The sequence below is a fragment of the Sturnira hondurensis genome, unplaced genomic scaffold (assembly GCF_014824575.4).
Source record: "Sturnira hondurensis isolate 20B ecotype Veracruz unplaced genomic scaffold, ASM1482457v3 Scaffold0008992, whole genome shotgun sequence".
Taxonomy (NCBI): domain Eukaryota; kingdom Metazoa; phylum Chordata; class Mammalia; order Chiroptera; family Phyllostomidae; genus Sturnira; species Sturnira hondurensis.
The window spans coordinates 650747-675255 of NW_028081623.1; the positions used below are offsets into that span (position 1 = coordinate 650747).

General features: G+C 39.9%; 1 protein-coding gene across 1 annotated transcript in view; it reads left to right on the plus strand.

The window, feature by feature from the left end:
- IQUB (IQ motif and ubiquitin domain containing) overlaps positions 1-24509 on the plus strand; it is a 79847-nt gene that overhangs the window by 16260 nt on the left and 39078 nt on the right. Inside the window, exon 7 of the mRNA XM_037056493.1 lies at positions 23263-23473. Coding sequence (XP_036912388.1) covers positions 23263-23473 — 211 coding nt within the window. The remainder of the gene's footprint in view (positions 1-23262; positions 23474-24509) is intronic.

Below are 24509 nucleotides of genomic sequence, written 5' to 3' on the forward strand. Positions count from 1 at the left end.
AATACATTTATATATTTTTTTGTTTTAAAATTATTTTAATAACATACCCCTTTTGTAAAACACAAAAGGTTGCCCTTGCTATATGTTCATTTCTCTAGTTTAAATTACATACTTCTATGACTAAGCTAATATATTATACACATTTTATTTATTTTTTATTTTATTTTAATTGTTCAAGTACAGTTTTTTGTCTTTTACTCCCATCCCAGCCCACCCACCCACCCACCCACCCACCCCTCCCCAAAATACATTTATATTTAATATAATTACTGATAAGGTTGGATTATATCAGCAATTTTGCTCTAGTTTTTTTATAGTTGTGTGTCTCTCTGGTTCTTTTATTCTTCTTTTACTGCCTTCTTTTATGTTAAATATTTTCTAGTATGCCGTTTTAGTGATTTCATCATTTTTTAAATTAAAAACTTTATTTTTAGTACAGTTTTTTCAGTATCCTTTTTCCAAAAAGTGTACAGTTAAAAGATTTTTACTATATAAACAGTTATTCAACCATGAATACAATCAACTTTAGAACATTGCCATCATCCCAGAAAGGAATTCTGTATCCAATAACAACCCTATTTCCTGCCACTCCTTTCTGCCTTAGGCATCCATCCACTAATCTACGTTCTGCTTCTGTTGATTTGCCTTTTCTGGGTATTTCATATACATGAAATCATACAATATGTAATCTTTGGGACTTTTTTTCTTAGCATAATGTTTTCAAGGCTCATTCATTTTGTAACATGTATTAATACTTCAATTATTTATATTGTAGAATGTTACATTGCATTGTAACATTCAATTGTATATAGTATATATATGCAAATGTATATACCACAGTTTGTCCATTTATCAGTTGATGGACATTTGGACTGTTTCCACTTATTAGCTATTAGGAATAAAGCTGCTGTAAAAATTCATGTACAGTTTTTTATGTGGACACATATGTTTATTTCTTTTGTGTATGTGGCCAGGATTATAATTGCTGGGTCATATGATAAGTTAATGTTTAAACTGTTTGGGAAACTGCCAAACTGTTTTTCAAAGCAACTTTACCATTTTATGTCCACTCAGCAGTGTGTGAGGATTCCAGTTTCTCCACAACCTTATCAACTGTTGTTGTTTTTTGATTTTAGTCATCCTAATAAGTATTAAGTGGTATCCTGTTGTGCTTTTAATATGTATACCCTGATGACTAATGATATTGAATATCTTTTAATGTGCTTTTTAGCAACTTGTATGTAGTCTTAGGGAAAATGTATATACACATCCTTACCCATTTTTAATTGAGTTATCATTTTTATTATTACCTTATTGTTTTTTGAAATTATTTTTGAGTTATTTCCTAAGTGATTATCTAAGTGTAAGCTAGGGTTTACAATATGCATCTCTATTTATAACAATGAGGTCTGTCCATAAGGTATCCAGCCATGTAATATGGAAAATCGAGACATTTATTGAAGAAGGTACAAGATACAAGAAACATACATGGGACAGGATGCCCCAGTCTTTTTCAAAGTGGACACCTTGGGGACTTCCACCAAGATGGAGGCATAGGTGGAAACACTTCTCCCACAACCAAGTTTGAATTCAACAAAGTTTAGTAAACAAAGGCACAGCCAAAGAACAGAAAATTGAACTATATGGAAGTCCGACAACAAGAAACCGTCCAACCAGGACTGGTAAGAGAGGTGGAGCCAGCAGCGGAGAAGGGTCGGGCAGGAAAGATCCCCCGACCCAGGTGCCCAGGCAGCCAGGGTATCAGCGTGGACCCAGTGAGGGCGCGGGGCAGGCTGACCCTGGTCACACATTTGCATGCAGATAAACCAGCGGAGGAGTGAGCACTGAGACAAATCACGCAGGCCCCAGCTGCAGAGGGCTGACCGAGGTCACACATTCGTGTGCAGTGGGACGGAGCGTGTGGACCCGCTCCGTGACGGGGGGTCCACAACAGTGACGGGGGCGGCGGAGTGGCGGAGGACGGACCGCCACTGCTTTCCTTTGGCCTCGACCCCATGTACAGCGTCACAACCCAGCGACTGACTTGCCCCGCCCTGGCGAACACCTAGGTCTCCGCTCTTCATACATAACAGGCATGAACAGTCCAAAATATGGTTCAAGAAGAACTCAAAGCCCCAGAACTGATAACTCTAACCGAAAAAGAAATAGCAAACCTCTCAGATGCACAGTTCAAAACACTGGTGATCAGGATGCTCACAGAACTGGAACATATGAAGGCTAAACTAATTGAAATGAAGGGAAATGCACAGAAACCAATAGTGATGGAAAGGAAACTAGGACTCAGATCAAGGGAGTGGACCAGAAGGAAGAATGAAACATCCCACCAGAAAAGAATGAAGAAACAAGAATTCAAAAAAATGAGTAGAGGCTTAGGAACCTCCAGGACATCTTTAAATGTTCCAACATCCGAATTATAGGGGTACCAGAAGGGGGAAAGAAACAGCCACAAGTGGAAAACTTATTTGAACAAATAATAAAGAACTTCCCCAGGCTGGCAAAGGAAATAGACTGCCAGGAAATCCAGGAAGCTCAGAGAGTCCCAAAGATGTTGGACCCAAGAAAGAACACACCAAGGCACATCATAATTACATTAACCAAGATTAAAATGAAGGAGAGAATCCTAGAAGCAGCAAGAGATAAGGGGACAGTCACCTACAAAGGAGTACCCATCAGATTGTCAGCTGATTTCTCAAAAGAGACCTTACAGGCAAGAAGGAGCTGGAAAGAAGTATTCCAAGTCAGGAAATCCAAAGACCTACATCCAAGATTGCTCTATCCAGCAAAGCCTTCATTTAGAATGGAGGGACAGATAAAGTGCTCCTCAGATAAGATCAAATTCAAGGAGTTCATCATCACCAAGCCCTTATTATATGAAATGTTAAAGGGACTTACCTAAGAAAATGAAGATAAAAAATATGAACAGTGAAAGGACAGCAAACTCATAGTTATCAACAACCACACCTAAAACAAAAGCAAACCAAGAGGACAGATCAGAAGTGGAACCATAGAAATGAAGAACATGTGGAGGGTTAGCAACGGGAATGGGAAGAGGAGAAGGGGGGGAAGGTACAGAAAATAGCATAGACAGTAGGTAGAAAATAGATAGGGGAAGGGCAAGAATAGTAGGGGAAATATAGAATCTAAAGAACTTGAGACACCTGGTCATAAAGTGGGGGAGGGGTGTGCAGGGTGGAGGGGAATGAAGGGGGCAATAGAACAACTGTAATGGTATAATCAATAAAATATATTTAAAAAAAACAAAACAAAGTGGGCACCTTGGAATATCATACAGTTCTTCCAGTTGCCATCAACTGCCCCATCATCTTTTCCTGAATCTCATCGATGGTGTGAAATCTGTTCCTTTTCAAAGGTGATTTTAATTTTGGGAAAAGCCAGAAGTCACAGGGTACCAAATTTGGTTTTTAGCAGGGCAAAGTCACTTGGGTGATTTGATGTTTTGCCAAAAATCTCTGCACGAGACATGATGTATGAGTGGGTGTGTTGTTGTGATAATCATCAGTTGCCCATCACCAGCTGCAGCCTTCTGAATCATCTGAATAGTTTCCATAGGAAACTATTTCAATAGGAGAAATGTTCAGCTTTAACACAAAATTTGGTGTTCTATTCACTCATCATTTTGAATGCCACGCCACAAGGTACACATGCTGACTCAATGGCATCTGCCACCCCCACTGACTAGTACAGTGAAGTCATCCTTGTTCCTGCATTCACATTCTAGTCCACTCTCCTCGGTTGCTGGATTACAGTGATGTTTCACAAACTGTTCTTGTTCAATTAACAATGGCTTGATTCTTCTGGACAGGCCTTACATACACAGACCTCATTTCACATTAACATTGAAATCCAAAAAATATCGAATTGCTGCAGTAGAACTCCAATTTCATCCTTCCTTTTTTGTGCTATCATTATCATACAAATTTGTACATTCTTTGTATGTTCTAAGCCCTAACATTCCTTTTATAATTATTATTTTATGTGGTTGTCTTTCAAATAAGAGTAGAAAAGAAGAAACTCTATTTCTGTAGTCATATATTTAACAACATAATTACCTTTCCTGCTGTTATTTTGTTGTGGACCACTCTGCCTGGTTCTAGGAATTATAACTCTACACCCTGTGGCTCAAGGATGAGTGAGTGACCTTTGGAATGGGAGCTGCAGGAGACAAAGCTTGTCTCTGGTAGCAAACGCTGCCTCAGTTTCCTCTCCCTGCCCCCAAAGTTTGGTTGGAAGTCAATGATGGGTAAGATCCCTCACAGTGGGGGGCAACCTAAGCCAGACATGACCACTTGGGAGGCCATCATGGAAGGACTCAGGGGGCTGCAACAAAGAACAATGGACTCTCGCCGGCCCCCCCTGGTTTTGACAAAGCCCGAGTCCCCATGTTCTCTGGGAGAAGTGCTTCCTGGCTCTAATCCCCTTAAGCCTGAATACCTGATGGGGAGAGGTGCAGCTCCTTGCCTTGCTAGAACGTGTCCTGGGGGAAAATCTGGCATCACAAAGACTTCCTGATAAACCTGTGGAATCTCTGCTAAGAGTGCTTTCATTCATATGATAAGGGTCCTAGAGGAAATGAGTATGTCTCCCAAAGTTTCTGCAAAACCCCCATTTCTGACAGACAGTGACTCAGACTAAGCCCTCAGATTTCTTTGAAATGTTATCTACTATTTAATCCTTGCCACCCTTTATTCCTATGTATTAAAACCCAATAAAAGCCCTTGGAGGAAGGGGCTCAAGGCCTTTTTCCTCTGGGAAACTGGCTACCTCTCCTCCCCGAGCAGATCACATCATGTCTCAGTCATGTTTACTTTCATCCGTGGCGTATGGGAGGACTTGCGAGGAAAGTTGCCCCCACACTATTTATTTCTTCATTTTGGTTAAACTGAGCATCTAGTGTCCCTTTCTTTCAGTCTGAAGTATTCCCTTAAGTGTTTCCTGATGATGGTCTTTAACTGTCCATTTACTTTTTTTCCTTCTGCTTCACAGAATATAATATCTAATGATCTATCATCAAGTTCATTTTTTCTAATTCTTTTTATTTACCTGCTATGCTTTATTATTTAATACAATATTTTTTAAAGTTTTTCAGTTACAGTTGACATACTAGTTTCAGTTATGCAATGTAGTGATTAGATACTTACCTAACTTAAGAAGTAATCACTCTGATAAGTTTGTTACCCATCTGACAGCATCCATAGTTCTTATTGATACAGTTTTATTGACTGTATCACCTATGCTGCCCTTTACAACTCCATGAATTTTTATAACTGGCTATTTGTACATTTTAATCCCTTCCTATTTTTCACCCAACTTCCTAACCCCCCTCCCATCTGGCAGTCATCAATTTGTTCTCTGTATCTATGAGTTTGTTTTGGTTTTGTTAGTTTATTTATTTTTTAGATTCTACATATCTATGAAGTTATATGGCATTTGTCTTTATCTGACTTATTTCACTGAGCACGATATCCTCTGGGTCCATCCATGCTGTTGCAAGTGGTAAGATTTTTTTCTTATGACTGCGATGTTCTTTTGTATATGTTATAAAATGGGTCCAGCAGAAGTAAGGCCTGCTTGAGTGTAGTTGGTAGGGTAATAATATGGGTGTGATAATTTATAATTTAGTTTTAATTTGAACATTTCACCTAAAATGTCATATGGTGTGCTTGAGTGTGATATTGTTATGTTACAGAATTACATGCTTATGATTTTGTAATAAAAAGGAGCGTTATTTGTGCCAGACCCTGTGTACCACCTCCCTTTTATTTATTTGACTATTGGTAGACAATAGTCAAATAAAGGTTGCTTCCACATCTTGGCTATTATAAATAATAAACATAGGGGTGCATATGCACTTTTGAATTAGTGTTTTTTATTCCATTGGATGAATGCCCAGCAATGTAATTGCTGGGTCATGTGGTAGTTCTATTTTTAAGTTTTGAGGATCTTCCATATGGATTTTCATAGTGGCTGCACCATTGTACAGTCCCTCAGTGGTACATGAGGGTTTCCTTTTTACTACGTCCTCAGTAGTATTTCTTGTTTGTTGATTTATTGATGATAGTCACTTTGACATGTTTGTTGTGAGGTGATATCTCATTGTGGTTTTAATTTTCATTTTTCTAATGATTAAGGATGTTGAGCATCTTTTCAAATATTCATTTCTTATCTGTATATCCTCTTTACAGAAATGTCCATTCAATTCCTCTACTTGTTCTTTTTAATTTTTATTTATTTTCATTTTAATTATATTTTATTGATTATGCTATTACAGTTGTCTCAATTTTCCCCCCTTTGGTCCTTCCACCTATCACTCCTTCAGGCAATCCTGATACCATTGGTCATGTCCATAGGTCAAGCATGTGTTCCTTGGCTACTTCCTTTGCTATGCTGTATTTTACGTCCCCATGGATAATCCATAACTACCTATTTGTGCTTCTTAATCCCCTCACCTTTTTACCTATTCCCCAACACCTCCCTCCCATCTGGCAACCATCAAATGTTCTTCATATCCATGATTCTCTCTCTGTTCTTGTTTGCTTAGTTTGTTTTTCAGACTCCACTATTGATATGTATTTTTTGTCATTTTATTGTTTATAGTGTTGATCTTCTTTTTCTTAAGTTAGTCCCTTTAACATTTCATATAATAATGGTTTGGTGATGACAGTCATCTTTAGTTTTTTCTTTTCTTGGAAGCTCTTTATTGGCCCTTCAATTCTAAGTGCTACCTTTGCTAGGTAGAGCAAAAAAAAAAACCCAACCAATCAGAACAAGAAGAAAAAAGAATAAAAAGCATGAAGACAGTGTAAGAAGCCTCTGGGACAACTTCAGACGATCCAACATTTGCATCATAGGCGTGCTAGAGGAAAAGAGAAAGAGCAAGAAATTAGAAATCTATTTTAAGAAAATAATGAAAGAAAACTGCCCTAATTTGGTGAAGGAAATAGATATGTAAGTCCAGAAAGCACAGAGAGTCCTAAATGAGATGGATGGAAAGAGGCCCACTTCAAGACACATCATAATTAAAATGTCAAAGTTTAAAGGTAAAGAGAGAATCTTCAGAGCAGCAAGGGAAAAGCAGTTATCTACTTACAGGGGAATTCTTGTAAGACTGTCAGCTGATTTCTCAAAAGGAACTTTGCAGGCTAGAGGGATTGGCAACAAATATTCAAAGTCATGAGAAACTTTGAAACAAGAGGAAAGAAGGTAAAATGGGTAAGAGAAGAGAGGGGCAAAATATGTGAATTGAAATAAACTGTAGCATAAAGTCTAGTGACTTAATATGCACAAACGTGAAGGACATGAAATGAATGTTAAAAACTATGCAGGAAAGAAAATATCACAAGTCATGTAGAAGACCATGGTGGACTTCGTCTTGGTAGCATATAGTATTTACCACTGTTTTTTCTTTCTGGATCCTCCTCTGGTGATGTCAGATGATGACTCCATTTGCGTTTACCATGGATCTACTATTGGAGGCTGACTCCTTCAGTTGTTAATCTAGCTACTCTATACTCAACAGTCAGGCTTAAGCACCTCAGGGCGGGGTAGAATCCCTACTAGGCTCAGGTCTATTATCCCTCAGGCTGCTGCCACTTGGAGGGGAGTGGTCTGCCTGAGAAAGATGGCTGCTGCCTTATGAGGGATGACTCAGCACTCAGATCCCAGTGGCTAGTCTCTCTCACTTCTGTCTACAAAGCCTCTGTCCCCAGTCTCTCCCCAAGCATCTGTAGTCTACTCTGCCTCCCTGACGTTTGCCAGATACCTGGATAAGTGGCTGCAACTAAAAATTTATGCCTTGGCCCTTGAGTGGCTCTTTGCATCTTCAGCCATCTATCTCTGGCAGAGAGCAACCCTAACTTACTGGTTGTTAGTCTCTGTACTTTTTGGGTTCTGGTGCTCTAGGCTAGGGATCCCAGCTTAGGGTTTAGACCCCATACCTCTTGGGGATTCAACTGACCACTTAAATATCACCCCAGCACATCAGCTGCCACCTGTGGATGCCCAGCCAGCCCTTTTGTGCTTCCACCACACTCCTTACCAGTCATGTTGTGCTGATGGATTGTTCTGTCTGTCCATGGTTATAAGGCTTCTTTCTCTGTTCAGTTGTTTGTTCTGAGTGATTTCTCCATAATTAAGTTATAATTCTACATTGGTCCTGGGAGGAAGTTGGTGTAACTTCCACTCACTTCTCTGTCATCTTGTATCCTCCATTTTATCTTTTTCAATTTTAACTGATCACTTTGCTGGGGAAAGTAGTCTTGGTTGTTGTGTTACAGAAAAATGAAGCGACCAGACACCGAGGGTTCAGGAGCACAATCTTTATTTACGTGCACGGGCCTAGAGGAGGGTGATCTCCAAATTCTGAGCCCTGAACAAAGGGTTCTTGGGGTTTATATAGCCTGCAGGACCTTCCTGTCTACATGGCAAAGCAAGTTACAGAAGTGGAATGTGGAAGTTATATCTATTTCCTTATTTGGGGATATCTGAGATGCTGTGGCTCTCATTGGCTGCGCGGCAGAAGCAGGTTACAGAAGGGGAATGCGGAAGTTAGACTCCTTCGGGGTGTTCTTAGGCTAGCAGAAAAGGGGCTTTTCTCTATCATTCCCCCCTGTGGGTGCTTAGACAGTGCTTTCGTCTGTCTTAGCATCCAATAATGGGACTCTCTGCTCTTGTTGCCTGAGCATGAGAATGCGGCTAGTGGTCTTCTGTACCAGTGCTCCTTCTAACTGGCTGACTACTGTTCTGATGGCCCAGGGTCCTACGGTAATGACTAGGATGAGGATGATCAGGGGTCCTAGGACGGGGACTAGGAAGGAGAGAAGAGTGTCCTGCCACCAGGAGGATGCTCCCGTCCCGGCTCTGGGCCATAGTCTGTCTTTAAGTTCATTTATGCGTTGTAAGTTTTCTTCAACTAAGCCACTTTCATTAACAAAGTAGCAATACTCTTCTCCTAGGAATATAGAGGTTCCTCCTCTTTTCCTGGATTCAGAGCCTTAATGAGGTTTCTTTCTTCATCATTTTTCTCCTCCTGTGATTAACTATTAGGAGGGGTTCTGAGATTCCTTTCTCTTTCTGGAATCATAAAGGACAATGGACGAAGGTCTCATCTTCTTATAACTACTTCAGGCTGGACATAGGTTGTCTACCTACCCTTGGGTCGGGTACTGTGAAAGAGGAGGAGGGGGATGCAGCACGGAGGGAGTCCTTCCTGCAAGGGGAAGGACCTTACAGGGTCCTGGTCAGTTGGCTGTCACCAGGAAGACGAAGGCTTGGTGTCCAACGGCTGGCATTACTGGACCGTTGGCCTTCTGGTCAGGCCATATTCTGGAGGTGACAGATTAGGTAAGAAATAGGCATACGGCCTATGAAAACAGAAGAACACACAGGTTAATTCACATAATAATCCCCAAACCAGTTGCTGTGCCTGTGAGACTGTCTTTGGGGATGACATTCCATTGCAAGGTCCTTCCCAAAATGACATTTAACAGTGGCAATTTGACAGGTCCTTTGCACCTGTAAATTATACATCTTTGGTGACATCACAAACCTGGTTTCAACTCTTCAATGAAAATAAGACAGTTTTAAGACAGTTGCACCATTCTGATATCCAATATTGAGCATAGTGATTTTCCTTGAACTATAATTTTTCTCCTTAAGATCACCCTTACTGTTATTATAGGGACTACTTTGGGTCCCACTTTTGATTTTGACTGTTCATTTGCATAAACACACCAAGAGCAGCCTGGATCACTTATGATCTTCAAGTCTGCTTCTGGAACAGGGAACCTTCAGATTGACTTCTCAGTCTGCCCCTCAGGGCAAGAAGCAGAGCCACACATCACCATCTGGCTTTGCCTGTACCAGTCATTTCACTCAAATCCTTGAGCCTCCATTGTGCCTACAGGTTCCTTTTAGCCATCTTTTAGGAAAGCAACCTTTGTTCCTTCCCTGGAAAGGCTGGCTGGAACCGCACAACCAACCAAAGTGCTAGGCTTTTCTCGTGGGCTTTTGCTAGCTTCACAGGTCAATCCCAGTTCCTCTGAGCTTTCTGGTAACGACCAGAACCCATACATGCCTCCTTCAGGTATGACATTCCAGTCAAAGTCCTGGTTAACAAAACCACTATTAGTGACTGGTCTTAGTGGTTTTATGCAAAGAAATGTTACGTCATCATTCATTCCTTCAGAATGCCAAATTCTGGAGGGATCAGGTAGGGAGAAAAACACAAAGCTTGAAGGAAATCTTTCTCCTTCTAATACCCATCAATATGCATCTCCATGCCTTATACCTTCTATTACTAACACCACATAGTTTCTTTCCAAAGCTTTCATATTTCCATTTATTTTTATAACTTCCCACAGACTTTCTACAATATAGAAAGGTTTGTGATTATATTCACAAACCTCCTATAGCCCTTTTACCTATCCAGATTTACCCATAATCTACTTTTAATCCCTGTTCCTTCCCCACACTGGGAAGGACTGTACTTAGAGTCAGTATCTGGCAGCTAAAAATCCCTAGATTCGCAGGGACATTTTTCACCTTTCTGAAGCTTAGACCTTGCAAACACCCTATAAATCAGATGGTCAGCCTTGGACCTCAGTTCATGACCTTCAAAACCAGAGCCATTCCTATCAGAACCAGTTACACAGCGAACCTGACTGCTGTGGTGTCCACACAGCAGTAGCATACAGCTAAGCAGGTTTACAGAAGCAAGAAGGCAGGGCTGCTTATAGAGTCATATAATGTTCTTTTGTTCTTACTTCTTAGTTACTTAGTTGTTTATCCCTCCTTATCTTAGTGGCTCAGCAAACAGACCGAGTCCCTCTGACTTGTCTGGGCTTGTCTAAACAGGTCTCCTGCTACATCTCCCCCCTTTATCTATACTGAGGATGGGAGGAGGTCTCCTGAAGACTTTGGGGCATTCCTAATTCTAAGTAGTGCCAGCGGCAGCAAATCTGTCCAAGGTCATCCAGTCTCCTTCTCAGTGAATGATTTTAGATCTCTGGCTAGGGCCTCTCTGAGGGGAGTGGGAGAGTTTCTGAAGTTCTGTGGCAGTCTCGTCCAAGTTAGCTGACACTTTTCCCCAGATACTGGGTCCTCCCCCTCGAAGGCAAATACGGCCTATGACTGCAGGGCCAGAGGGATGCAGAAGAAGGCATCTCTCAGGTCGAGGCAGGTAAAGTGAGTGGCTGTCAATGGCAACCGTCCCAACAGGGTATGTGGATTTGGGACTACAGGGTGCAGCGTAACCGTGATTTGATTCACTGCCCGTAAGTCCTGTACCAGCCTATAGCTGGACCCATCTGGTTTCTTTACAGGGAGCAGTGGTGTGTTCCATGGCGACTGGCAAGGGACTAGGATCCCCGCTTCTAGATGCCTATTGATTATCGGAGCTGTGCCGTGCCAGGCATCTGTAGGTATCGGGTACTGTTTAAGGCATCTCCGTGTCGCTCCGGGCATGAGCTCTACTAATACGGGCTCCCGCCCTTTCGCCAGTCCTGGTGGATTGTCCTCTACCCAGACTCCGGAGTAGGCTGCCCAAAGGGGATCCTGTGCTGGCCCTTCATCTTTCTGGTGGAGTCTATATTCCTCCTCCCTTGATATTACCAGGGCGATGGTCCGAGGTGCGGGCAGGTCCAAGGAGGTGCCCCCAGGTCGGAAAATGACCCGTGCCACCAGCTTGGTTAGAATGTCCCTGCCCAACAGGAGGATTGGGCAGTCAGGTAAGTACAGGAACTCATGGGTAATCTGGTGGCCGCCAAGTTTGACTTTTCACGACTGGCAAAACCTTTGCAGGCTGGCCGAGAGGCCGGTGGCTCCCTGTACTAAAACTTCTTTTCCAGTGGCGGGTCCTACCGGAATGGTGACTACTGAATGTACTGCCCCGGTGTCTACCATAAAGTCAATGTCTTGACCCCTGACTTTTACTCTGACCATGGGCTCCTGGGGACTGAGTGCGATGGAGCTTGGTCGCCCTCAGTCTTGGCTGAACCCGGCAAGGGCTAAGACATTGGGAGCTGGCAACAGCGGGACTGCCTGGCTGTTAGATGACTCCTCCCACTGCTTGTGGGCTGGGCAGTCCCGCTTCCAGTGTCCTCGCTGTTTGCAGTAAGCACACTGATCTTTTTCTACTTTGAAGTGCCCCTTTTTATTACTCGGTCCACTTTTTGATGTCGTGGAGGCTGGTTTTCCCAGTGAGGCAGCTAAGAGGGTGGCCTGCAATTTTTGGTCTTTTAAGCGGGTGGCCGCCGCGGCTTCGTCTCGGTTTTCATATACTTTGTTGGCTACTACCAAGAGTTGGTTCGAAGTCATGCTTGTGAAGCCTTCTAATTTCTGTAGCTTTTTCCTAATGTCTGAGGCCAACTGGGAGACGAAGGCCATGGCGACCATACACTGGTTCTTGGTTGCCTCTGGGTCAAAAGGGGTATAAACTTGATAGGCCTCCATTAGTCGCTCTGGGAAGTCCCCGGGACACTCATCTGCCTTCTGAATTCAGGGTGACCTGGCTTTCCCGTAACTACAAGGTGAACTGCTCTAATGGTGGACAAATTTAAAGTTCCCTCAGGGGGCCTGCCAACTCCGAAGATCGGCCATTCTGATGTGCAAAAAAACCTCAAGTTGTTCTGCATTCAGAGACAGGTCTTGCCCTCTAAATCTACTGAAGTTCTTGAGCATACAATCTAAGACTGTGGAAGGCCCACCTCCCATGGTCTTCCTCCCACTTGGCGCAGACACACAAAGGGTGGGGTTCACTCGCTCGTCCGCCTGGCCTGTTCCCTCGAGGGACAAAAGGTTGGTCTTGGCTAAGGCTGCCCCAGCAGAATTTGGGGTTAACTGCCAGCTGTTATGCCGTATGACCTGACACAGGAACTGCAGGTTGGGGCCCAATCTTGCTCCGTAGGTTTTTCACCCGTGGAGCCACAAACACACACACTCTCACTTTCACTCTCAGACACTCAGAAGTTAAACATTCCCTCCCCGAGTGAGTGTCCAGTGATCGGACTACCTAGTCTCGATCCTCAGGCAGGTCTGGGAGGACTCGAACCTCCCTTCCTGGTCTCGGGTCTGGTCCCTCCCCGAGTGAGGGTCTGATGATCGGACTCAGTCTAAGTTCCTGACTCTGATTGAATTTTCTGGCTATGAGAGGTGATCAGTCTCTCTCTGGTCTCGGTCCGGTTCCCGGGGCACTTACCGATCCGGCGCCTTCCGATTTCCGATAGATCGTGGTCCGAAACCCTCACTTCCCGCCTGGAGTCATGGGTCGGTGTCCAGTGCCCCAACTGGTCAGGGCCTAAGAAATCTCAGGGCATGTGCTTCCCCAGTCCCCGGTTGGGCCACCGGCCACCTGGTCCACCCTGTCAGGCTGGCGGCAAATCGGCCCGAATTTATGTGAGGTTGTTTCCCAGTCAGGGAACCAGATGTTACAGAAAAATGAAGCGACCAGACACTGAGGGTTCGGGAGCACAATCTTTATTACGTTCACGGGCCCAGAGGAGAGTGATCTCCAAATTCTGAGCCCTGAACAAAGGGTTCTTGTGGTTTATATAGCCTGCAGGGCTTTCCTGTCTACGTGGTAAAGCGAGTTACAGAAGCAGAATGTGGAAGTTATGTCTGTTTCCTTATTTGGGGATATCTGAGGTGCTGTGGCTCTCCTTGGCTGCACGGCAGAAGCAGATTACAGAAGTGGAATTCGGAAGTTAGACTCGTGTCAAAGGAGACTTCTGGGCATTCTTAGGCTAGCGGAAAAGGGGCTTTTCTCTATCAGTCGTTGGTTTTTTCCTCTTTGAGTATTTTGTGCCAATTCCTCTGGCCTCAAAAGTTTCTGTTGAGAAATCAGCTGTCTTCTGGGAGCTTCCCATGTAGGTAACTAACCCGTTCTTGTGTGCCTTGTAAGATTCTCTCTTTGGTCTATGGCCATACCACCCTGAGTGCACCCGATCTCATCTGATTCTCTCTTTGTTTTTAATTTTTGGCATTTTAACTATGATGTATCTTAGTGTGGGCCTCTTTTGGGTTCATCTTGTTTTGGACTCTGCTTCATCAACTTGTACATTTATTTCCTTTGCTAGGTAGGGGAGTTAGGCCTTATTGTTTCAAATACATTCTCTATTCCTTGCCATCTGTTTTCTTCTGCTGCCCCTATGATGTGAATATTGCTATACTCGATGTTGGCCCACAGGTCCCCTAAACTATTTTCATTTTTACTATTTTGATTTGGTGTTTTTCCCTACCTTGCCTTTTAAATCACTGATTTGGTCCTCTGCTTCATCTAATCTGCTCTTGATTCCATAGGGTATTCTTCATTTTAGTTACTGTATTCTTCATTTCTGACTGGTTCTCTTTTATGGCTCCCAGGTCCTTTTTTATGCTTACTGTCTCTTTGTTGAAGTTCACACTAAGTTCCTTGAGCATGCTTGTAACCACTGCTTTGAAATCTGTATGTAGTATATTGTTTGCCTCCATTTCATTTGGCTCTTTTTCTGAGGATTTTCTTGTTCTCTCATTTGGGACATGGTTTTTTGTGTCCTCATTTTCATTGTCTCTCTGTGTTTGTTTTTTGGTATTAGTTACATCTGCTACGTTCTCCCAAGTTGCCACAGTAGATTTATATAGTAGGTATCCTGGCAGCCCAGTCTCCTTGGTCACCTGAGCCAGGTCTCCAAGAGTGTCCGCTGGGTGGGTTGTGTGTGCCCTCCTGTTGTAGTTGTGCCTTGACTGTTGGTGGTATATCATTGGTTGAGGTTGACCTTCAGGCTGAGGGCTGTGAGTATTGATATGACCAAAGTGTTCAAGCTGCTGTGTGGGAGCACATGCTGTACAGAGGCATTCACCCCAATGTGCTCTTCTGCCTGCTAAGATCACCCTTTTGTTGTGCTGTTTGTGGAGCTAATTGGGTGGTGCTCTGTTGTCTGAAGCTGGCCACCAAATTTGTTGATTCGGAGGTTGATTGGGAGTGGATCCAGAGTAGGCCAAGTTTAGGCACTTACGACCTGAAGTGGGACTCTTGTAGACAACATACATATCGGTCTTGTTTTTTTATCCATTCAACTATCCTGTGTCTTTTCATAGGAGCATTTAATTTATTTATATTTAAAGTAGTTATCGATAGGTATATAGTTATTGACATTTTATTAATTATTTTCTGATTATTTTCATAGTTCTCTTTTTTTATTGTTGTTCAGTTACAGTTGTCCCACATTGTCCCCCATTGCTTTTCCCTTCCCTTCCCTATCATCCCCCACTCCCACAGTCAATCCCCCACCATCGTCTGTGCCCATGAGTCCTCTGTTCATGTTCCTTGCCTTGCCTCTTCCCTTACTTTCCACTATTATCCTCCTCCCACCCTCTGGACACTGTCAGTTTTTTCTTTATTTCCAAATCTCTGGTTCTGTTTTGCTCATTTGTCTTTTTAATTAATTAGGTTCCACTTATAGGTGAGATCATATGTTAGTTGTCTTTAACTGCCTGGCTTATTTCACTTAGCATAATGCTTTCCAGTTCTATCCATGCTGTTTTGAAGGGTAGTTCTTTTCTTTCTTTCTGCTGTGTGGTATTCCATTGTGTAAATATACCACAGTTTTTTGCTTATTCTGTTGTTCTTTTATATGTTGATGACTTTCTATGCTGTTGTGTTTGCTGGATTCCTTTTTCTTATTTTTTGTATATCTGTTAATAGATCTTTGGTTTGTGGTTACCAGGTGCTTCCTATAGACCAAGTTATGTTTGTCTCAGACTATTTTAAGTTGATGGTCACTTATGTTCAAACACATTTAAAATCTACAATTTTTACTCACACCTTCCACATTTACTTTTATCGTGTATCCCTTTATTTATTGTAATTACATATGGTCCTCCAACTTTTGCCTTTTAACCTTTGTACTAACTATAGACTTGCCTGATTCACTGCTTTTATTGTGTGCTTGCATTTGTCAGTGAGAATTTCTTTCTTTCCTCTGTTTTCTTGTAGTTCTGATTTTTTCTTTTCTTTTTAAGGAAGACCCTTTAAATTTCTTATCATGGTGGTTTACTGGTGATGTACTCCTTTTTTTTCCTTTCTTTCTTTTTGGTTTGGGAAACTCTCCTTTGATTCTGAATGATAGCCTAGGGGGATATAGTAATTTTGGTAATTTTGGTAGGTAATTTTTGCTTTTCATCACTTTGAATATTTCATGCCAACTTCTTCTGTCCTGGAAAGTTTTCCACCAAAGGAAAAGGGTTTCCATTTCTTCACATCCTCATCAATACATGTTGTTTGTTGATTTATTGATGATGGTCATTTTGATAAGTGGGAGGTAGTATTTCATTGTGGTTTTCAATTTGCATTTCTCTGATTGTTAGTGACACTGAGCATCTTTTCATATGTCTGTTGGCCATTTGTATGTCATATCTGAAGAAGTGTCTATTCAAGTACTCTGCCCTGTTTTATAGTTTGTTTTTTTGGTATTGAGTTATATGAATTTTTAAAAATTTTAGATATTAACCCCTTATCAGATGTATCATTGGCAAATATATTCAATATCTTCTTCCATTCAGTAAATTGTCTTTTTATTTGGTTGATAGTTTCCATTGCTCTGAAAGCCAATGAAGATATTCAAGAATTTGAAATGACAGGATCTATATTGCATAACTTCTTGATAATGTCTGAAATACAAAATTATACAGCAACATTTCTATCCCTCATTTTTCCTCCCCGCCTTCTTTCACAAGAATTTATATATACCCTATGATGAGCTCTGTGCTAAGATTTGAGGGTACAGAGATAATAATAGCTCTGGCCTTCAGAAGCTCAGAATCTAGGAAGGATTCTGACATCTAAACAGATACAATAAAAACTGACCATGATGTACTCAGAGAGAAGTGAGACAGTCTCACGAAAGCATCTTTAGTTTGATGTTTTTAGACATTTTAGAAAATGTCTTTAGTTTGATGTTTTTCTCCTCACATGAGGAGATATATCAGAAAAAAAATATTGCCATGAGAAATGTCAAGAGATTTTACTCCCTATGTTTTCTTCTAGGAGCTTTACAGTTTAGAGTCTTACATGTAAGTGTTCAATTCATTTTGAGTTTATTCTCGTATATGGTGTAACCAGGTGGTCTAGTTTCATTTTTGCACATACTTGTACAGTTTTTGCAACCTACTTATTTAGTATATGGTTCTTGTGTCTTTTCTAATAAATAATTCATCATATAAAGATGGGTTTATTTCTAAACTCTTTATTCTTTTCCATTGATCTATGTGTCTGTTTTTATGCCAGCACCATGCTGTTTTGATTACTATAGCTTTGTAGTATAGTTTGACACCAGGTTGCATGATACCTCCAACTTTGTTCTTCTCCCTCAAGATTCCTGTGCCTATTCTGGATCTTTTATGGTTCCATATAAAGTTTTGGATTATTAGTTCTAGTTCTGTGAAAAATGCCATTAGTATTTTGATAGGAATTTCATTGACTTTGTAGATGGTATTTGGTAATATAGATGTTTTAACAATGCTAATTCTTTTCCATGAGTATAGTATATGCTCCCACTTATTTGTATCTTTTTCAATTTTTCCTTCAATGCCTGTTTGCTGTTAACTTGTAGCTGACTTCATTAGCAATTGTTATTCTAGCCTAATAGATTGTTATTGTCTCAGTCCAAACTAATTTCTACTGTCTTATTTGTAAAAGGGATTTGGTAGTGGCCCTGTAATGTCACAAGGTACCTAAACATTTGTACATTTCCGCTCCATCAATCTTATTGTCAGATTGTTACCATTTGATGATAAAATGGATAATTAACCTTTAGTATAAAGTCTGCTTCCTATACAAAAAGAAAGGAGAAGTCTAGGAAGGTAGCATGTCCCATGTATACCACCTTCAAGAGCTTTCCCTGAAAGCTCCACCAAGTAACTTTCACTTGTGTCTCATTGACCTGAGCTGTGTCACGTGACACTCCCTGCTTCAAGTATGTTATAAACACTTTTTAAGTTTCATATTGTTGCTCCTCAGTAAGACTGAGGTCTTATTAGTAAGGAAGTAGGAGACAATAGATACGAGGTGGGGAAAGGAAAATCTTAACAATACTTTCCAAGTTCCAATAAAATGATACTAAAGGAATAAAAAAAAGTATAAATATATAGGAACAAAGAACACGTGAGAAGAGAGAAGAGTAAATGTCAGTTGGTTTTTTTAAAAGTTGTAACTCAGATAGGGAGTTAGTTAGTTAGGAAGTAAGTTAACTTACTTCCTTGAGGAGAGGAAGTGAAAATCTAAATGTCTGCAGAGGGGGATGGAATCAAGAACTAAATCAGTTTACCCCATAAAATCTTGGAATGTGAATTGGAGGTTTTGTGGGAGATGGAAGTGAGATGTGAGCAATAAACAGAGGTATTAGTTAAAAGCCAGTATATGGAGTCAGTTTCCCTTTAATAACTTCCTTTTAACTTTATTGATTCCTTTCTGCTTGTATAATGTTTATGTTATCTTGAGTTTTTTAGTTCAATGCTTAGTATTTATTTTAAATTTTTCTTGTTTTAAGCAAGATGGTGTGTGACTATTGATATTTTTGTACTTATTCCTCCCATCTCATTTTGTTTTTTTACTTATTATTCATTCTTTTTTTAAATTTTTTTACTAACCTTCCTTATTTTTGTTGGCTTGACTAAACTTTACATTTTTTTGTTCTTTTATAGTTCAATAATAGATAGTTATTTCTCACTTCTTAGTGGTTCACAAATAGTTTTATTTTTTATTATATATTTATTTTTTGTTGATTTTTAAAATTAATTGGTGTTAGAGAAAGTGGACGAGAAAGAGAGAGGGAGAGAAAGAAACATCGATTGTTGTCCCACCTGTTTATGCAAACCCGCAACTTTTGCACATCAGGATGATGCTCTGACCAACTGAACTACTCAGTCAGGGCTTCATAAAAGTTTTTAATGCACCTTAATTTTTAATACCAAATGTATATTTAACCAGGCTTTATATCTTGTCCCTGTACAAGTCAAGGACCTTAGCAGGCCTTTTTTTCATTTCCTTCTCCCCCTTCCTCATTCTTCCTATCCAGTGAGGATTTGATCTAGAATTACAATTTTACATAAATACATATATATGATTTATTACATATTTATAATTTACTGTATTAATATAACTTTAGATTGTTTTTATATATTTACATTGATAAAACATATTTGAATTTTTTAAATAAAATGTATTTAACTTAATAACTTTTAAAAAAGTTTTTGTTCACTCTTTATTACCCTTTAATTTATTCTTCTTGCTAGAATACATTCTGTAGTGATTATTTCAAATTATGCACGGGAGGTATACCATCTAAGTCCTATCGAATGACTCTCATTCTTGGGTTTTAATTTGAATGGGTTCACTCACACTTATTTAAAGTTAATTTCCTTTATAATTTTGAAGCTGTATTTGATTAAAAGTCTGATGTCAATCAACTTTATCTCTTTATTTACTCTTTCTGGAAGCCTTTAGAATTTTTACTTTATTTTTAGTAATCTTTTTTAAATTTATTTTTAGAGAGAGAGGAAGGAAGGGAGAGAGAGAGAAAGAGAAACATCAATGTGTAGTTGCCTCTCACATGGCCCTCATTGGGGACCTGGCCCTCATTGGGGACCTGGCCCACAACCCAGGCATGTGTCCTGACTGGGAATTGAACCCGTAACCCTTTGGTTTGCAGCCTGTGCTCAATCCACCTAGCTACACCAGCCAGGGCTGGTTTTAGTAATCTTATTGTCATATGCTTGAGACTTGATGATGTGCCCTTTCTGTCTGAGAGCTCCTGTCTTTCTTTAGTTTGAAGAAATATTATTCTTTTTAAAATTACTTTATGAGAGTATGGCTGAGATAAGACATTGTAGTTTCAGGTGTACAACGTAGTGATTTTACGTTTATATACCTTACATTGTGATCACCACTGTAAGTCTGATCACCATGGTAAGTCACACCATGGTGTGGTCACCATCTGTCAGATGGTTACTAGACTCTACAGAGTTATGATATTATTGACTATATTCCCTGTGCTGTACATTACAGTCCCCTGGGCAATTTATTTTTTAACTGAAACTGGGTGCCTCTATTCCCTTTCACCCAACTGTTTACTCCCCTCCCTCTAGAAGCCATCTGTTTGTTCTCTGTATCTATAAATCTATTTCTGTTTTTTTTTGTTTGCTTATTTAGCTTTTTTAAAGAGTCCACATATAAGTGAAATGACATAGTATTTGTTTTTCCCTGTTTGACTTGTTTCACTCAGCATGATATCCTCTAGGTCCATCTATCATCTTTTATATTTTGAGTAATTTTAAAAATCAACTTTCTTCATTCTGCCTGGAACTTGTATCATGTATCTTACATGTCTCTTAATTATTGCACTTATGTTACATGTCTCTTAATATTCCTTCATTCTTTCTAATTTTTTGACCATTTACCCTGCATCTGAAAATATTTTCTTGCTAAGTTTCATGCTTACTAACTCCCTCTTAGGTGCTGTGTATTCTGCAGATTAGCTTATGATAAACTGCTGGTTGTCAGCCAATGTCTCTTCTTCCCATTGAGGTAAATAAAGCTTTGCTGGGCTCATGGCTGCACCACTGAAGACCACATTTCATTACCTCTTTTGTGTATTGGTGAGCCCAGAAACTAAATGCGAGGGGAAATGATGTGTGGCACTCTCAAAGTGACTGGGTTGCAATTCTTTTGTTCTTTTCCCTGTATTTCTACTGACTTGAAAATGATGAGCAGTGTACCAGCTATCCAGGACACACAAGTGGGAAGCCATTTGTTGACTACGTCAGAGTGTCCTTCTGGCCCTAAACTGCTTGCCAATCCCTGGATTTTGATGTGAGAGGGGAGAGCAACAGGGGAAAAGGTGGGACAACTGTAACTGAACAACAATAGAAAAAAGAAAGAAAAACTTCCTCATTATTTAAACCATGTGTTTTGGTGTCTTTAATAAGTTTAACAAATTTAATAGCACTTAAGCTAACATTTTATTGATTTGTAAAATTTCAAAAATGAAAATTTTGTCACAGTCTTTCTTGATTCTTTCATAGTGATTTGATATCCTTTTCTTCCACTCTAAAATGTTCATCTAGTCTGGTCTTGTTTTTTGTTTTGTTGTGTTTTGTCTTACCTCTAGCATAGTGGTTCTCAAGAAATACCTGGAGAACTTGTAAATGTATTTCATCCGTGCTTCACCCCAGAATTTCTGATTCAATAGCTGGGGGGTGGGATATCTGAGAATTTGCATTCCTAACAATTTTTCTGATGATGTGGATACTGCTGGTTTAGCCATAATGCTTTTGAGACCCATTGTCCTAGTAATNATTTAATAGCACTTAAGCTAACATTTTATTGATTTGTAAAATTTCAAAAATGAAAATTTTGTCACAGTCTTTCTTGATTCTTTCATAGTGATTTGATATCCTTTTCTTCCACTCTAAAATGTTCATCTAGTCTGGTCTTGTTTTTTGTTTTGTTGTGTTTTGTCTTACCTCTAGCATAGTGGTTCTCCAGAAATACCTGGAGAACTTGTAAATGTATTTCATCCGTGCTTCACCCCAGAATTTCTGATTCAATAGCTGGGGGGTGGGATATCTGAGAATTTGCCTTCCTAACAATTTTTCTGATGATGTGGATACTGCTGGTTTAGCCATAATGCTTTTGAGACCCATTGTCCTAGTAATTCAGTTTCATACAAATATAAATTCTTCTCTGTTGAATGAGCCATCTTTTATTTTGTTGGCTTTTCTCTAATGTTTGGTTTTGGTTTTTCTTGGGTGTGTCCTCAGAGTATTTGAGATTTTTGATGTCCAGGATGTTATATTTGTTTACCACATTCTTGCTCAGTGGTATTAGAGGGTGGGCAAGGCTCGATTCTGGGAGAGCGCTAGTTTTCCGGAGGGGGGCTTCTTCTGTTTATCCTGGGTGTCACCTGCCTTCTGGGACACTAACTCCGCTTGCCTAGAGGGAAATACCTCTGTTGCTCTTTAACTAAGTTGCTTTGGAGGAGCCTGTCCCTTTTGCTTTTTCAAGCAGTCACCTTGTTAGTTGCCCTAAGGACCATTCTGCACCCAGATCCCCCAGTTTCGGGCTTGAAGCAGTGTTGGAATCACTCCTGTAATTTCTGTGGTTTGCAGGCCCGCGCTCAATCCACTGAGCTACACCAGCCAGGGCATCACTCCTGTAATTTCTAGTTTGCTTGTCCAGTGTATGATTAGACTTGTCTGCAATTTATTCCACCTGTCTCCTTTCTTGAGGACATTCTTCAAAGTTTCTTTTCCTTTGGAGTACTCCTTTGGTATGATCCAATCTGGCTACTTATTTTTGCTTATATAATTGTCTTTAATTGTCAGGGATTAGGGTGAGGGAAAGGAATGTATCAACATGTTCTCTGCCTTCCATCTTGATCCAGCCTCTCAACATTTTATTTTTACTTATGAATTTAGTAAATAAAATAAACTCAGCTATATTGCAAGTTTTTTGAGGATCTAGTACTGCAATAGACCCTCAGGCATATTTATATTTCTCCCAATTTAATAAATACTTGTTTACTCAAGTCTCCCTTTTATCTCACCTGCCTTTGGTGATTTCCACCATATTAACCAACAGGTATATGTTTAGGAAATAGAATGTTGTTTTAAATATGAACTTATGCTAATGAGAATAAGATCAATTAGAGAGAATTACTACTCAATAATAGGGATAATTAATATAACAAATTATTCATATAATTTAAATAGTAGTATTTAAATTGAATTTATTACATTGGTTAATACAATTATATAGGTTTTAGGTATACAGTTCTATAATAATTGTATTTATTGAGCACTTGCTATGTACCAGGCTTAAGCTAGTCACGTATACTGTTAATATCTCTGTTCTGCAATGAGGGTACCAAAGCACAGAGACAGCAAATAACAAAACCAAACAACTAGTCAGTAGCAGAGGGAAGATTTAGACTGTGTTTTACTTGGAGCCTGTGCACTTAAGCATTATACTGTCTGCCTCCCATGAAAGTGCATTTGCTAGATTTCAAAGTCAGATAGCTGACGTGCATTATCCATGTTATAATGCACTCGTATGTGAGAATGTCTGCCATGGAGCTAAAACTAGACTCAGAGTGTTTTAGTAGTGATCGAATTGGAGTAAAAATAATCAATGTTGCCTTTCCTTATTGACTGACAAAGTTGATGGTAGATACCTTTTCTTTTTAACTACAGGTACTAGTGTTACAAACTTACTATAGACAATGGCATGCAAAAATGGTGGTGAAGAATTTAAGAAGACAAAAAATGTTAAGGTTAAAATGGGAAGAACAGGCAGAAAGAAGAAAGATAGAAGAAAAAGAAGAATGGACGGCATTGGACTATTACCGGAGGCATAATCCTCAAACAAAAGAAGATTTTGAACTTCTGTATAATGCACTGGAGTGTAAGTTTGAAATAGGCTTGGCATAAAATGTTAGTTTTATAATTTTCCATTAGTAGGAAGAACAAAGGTCTATTAAAGACAAAAGGAAGACCTTACTATTTTAGGAAAATGTCTTGGGAATCTGTATGAGACTATTCGAAATGATGAATAGGGTCTTACATTTGGGACAGGATAAAGGCTGAAATGAATCTGGAAATGCTTTTATATTAACAGTAGGTAAATTATACAGGTTTTGTATATTATTTCATTTGATCCTTATCCCTATGAGATAAAGAAAGTATTGTTTAATACGGTTCTTTGATGGTTCAGGAATTTGTGAACCCAGAGTTGAATTGCCTCCGGTTCCTCAGGCCAGCATCTTGTCTGTGATTCTGCTCTTTAGGTGAGGGGCTGGGCAATGCCTTTGATTCTCTTCCATTAATCATAATATATAAATGTACATTTTCGACCCATTTGAATTTTGTGCCTCTTTTCTTTCATACAATGTGTGTTAGTCAGTGACACAATTAGAAGCTTCAGTTCCTCGAATAAGTGAAGTATTCTCTACTCAGAGCATTAGAGACACTGTTCTTCTGAAGCCTGTCCCTTGCCTGCCTTCCAATCTCAGCTTAAATGTCGTCTACTCAGAGGCTTTGTGACTGAGTACAAGTTGTCTATCCTATTGCACTCCAGACTTTTTACTCATAACACCATCATTTATAGTGATACACCTTTTGTTTAAAATTAACTATCACCCCTGGGTGTGTAAGTTTTGAGAGAAACTGATTTTTTTTAATGATCTCTGTTTTTCTGTGCTTAACTCATATCACAACAAATATTTGTTGAATGAATGAATAAATGAATGAAGGGGAAACCAAGGAATATACCAATGCAGCTATTTGAGCTTCTGCTTTGTCAGAATGACTTGCTAGAATGGAAGTTAACTGGAACAGAAGAAATTTTCTATTGCCTTAGATGCTAGAAAGTAGAGAAGTTGGCCTCATGTGATCACAGAAAAAATTTTAAATTAAAAATAGCTTTAATTATTTTCTTCTTG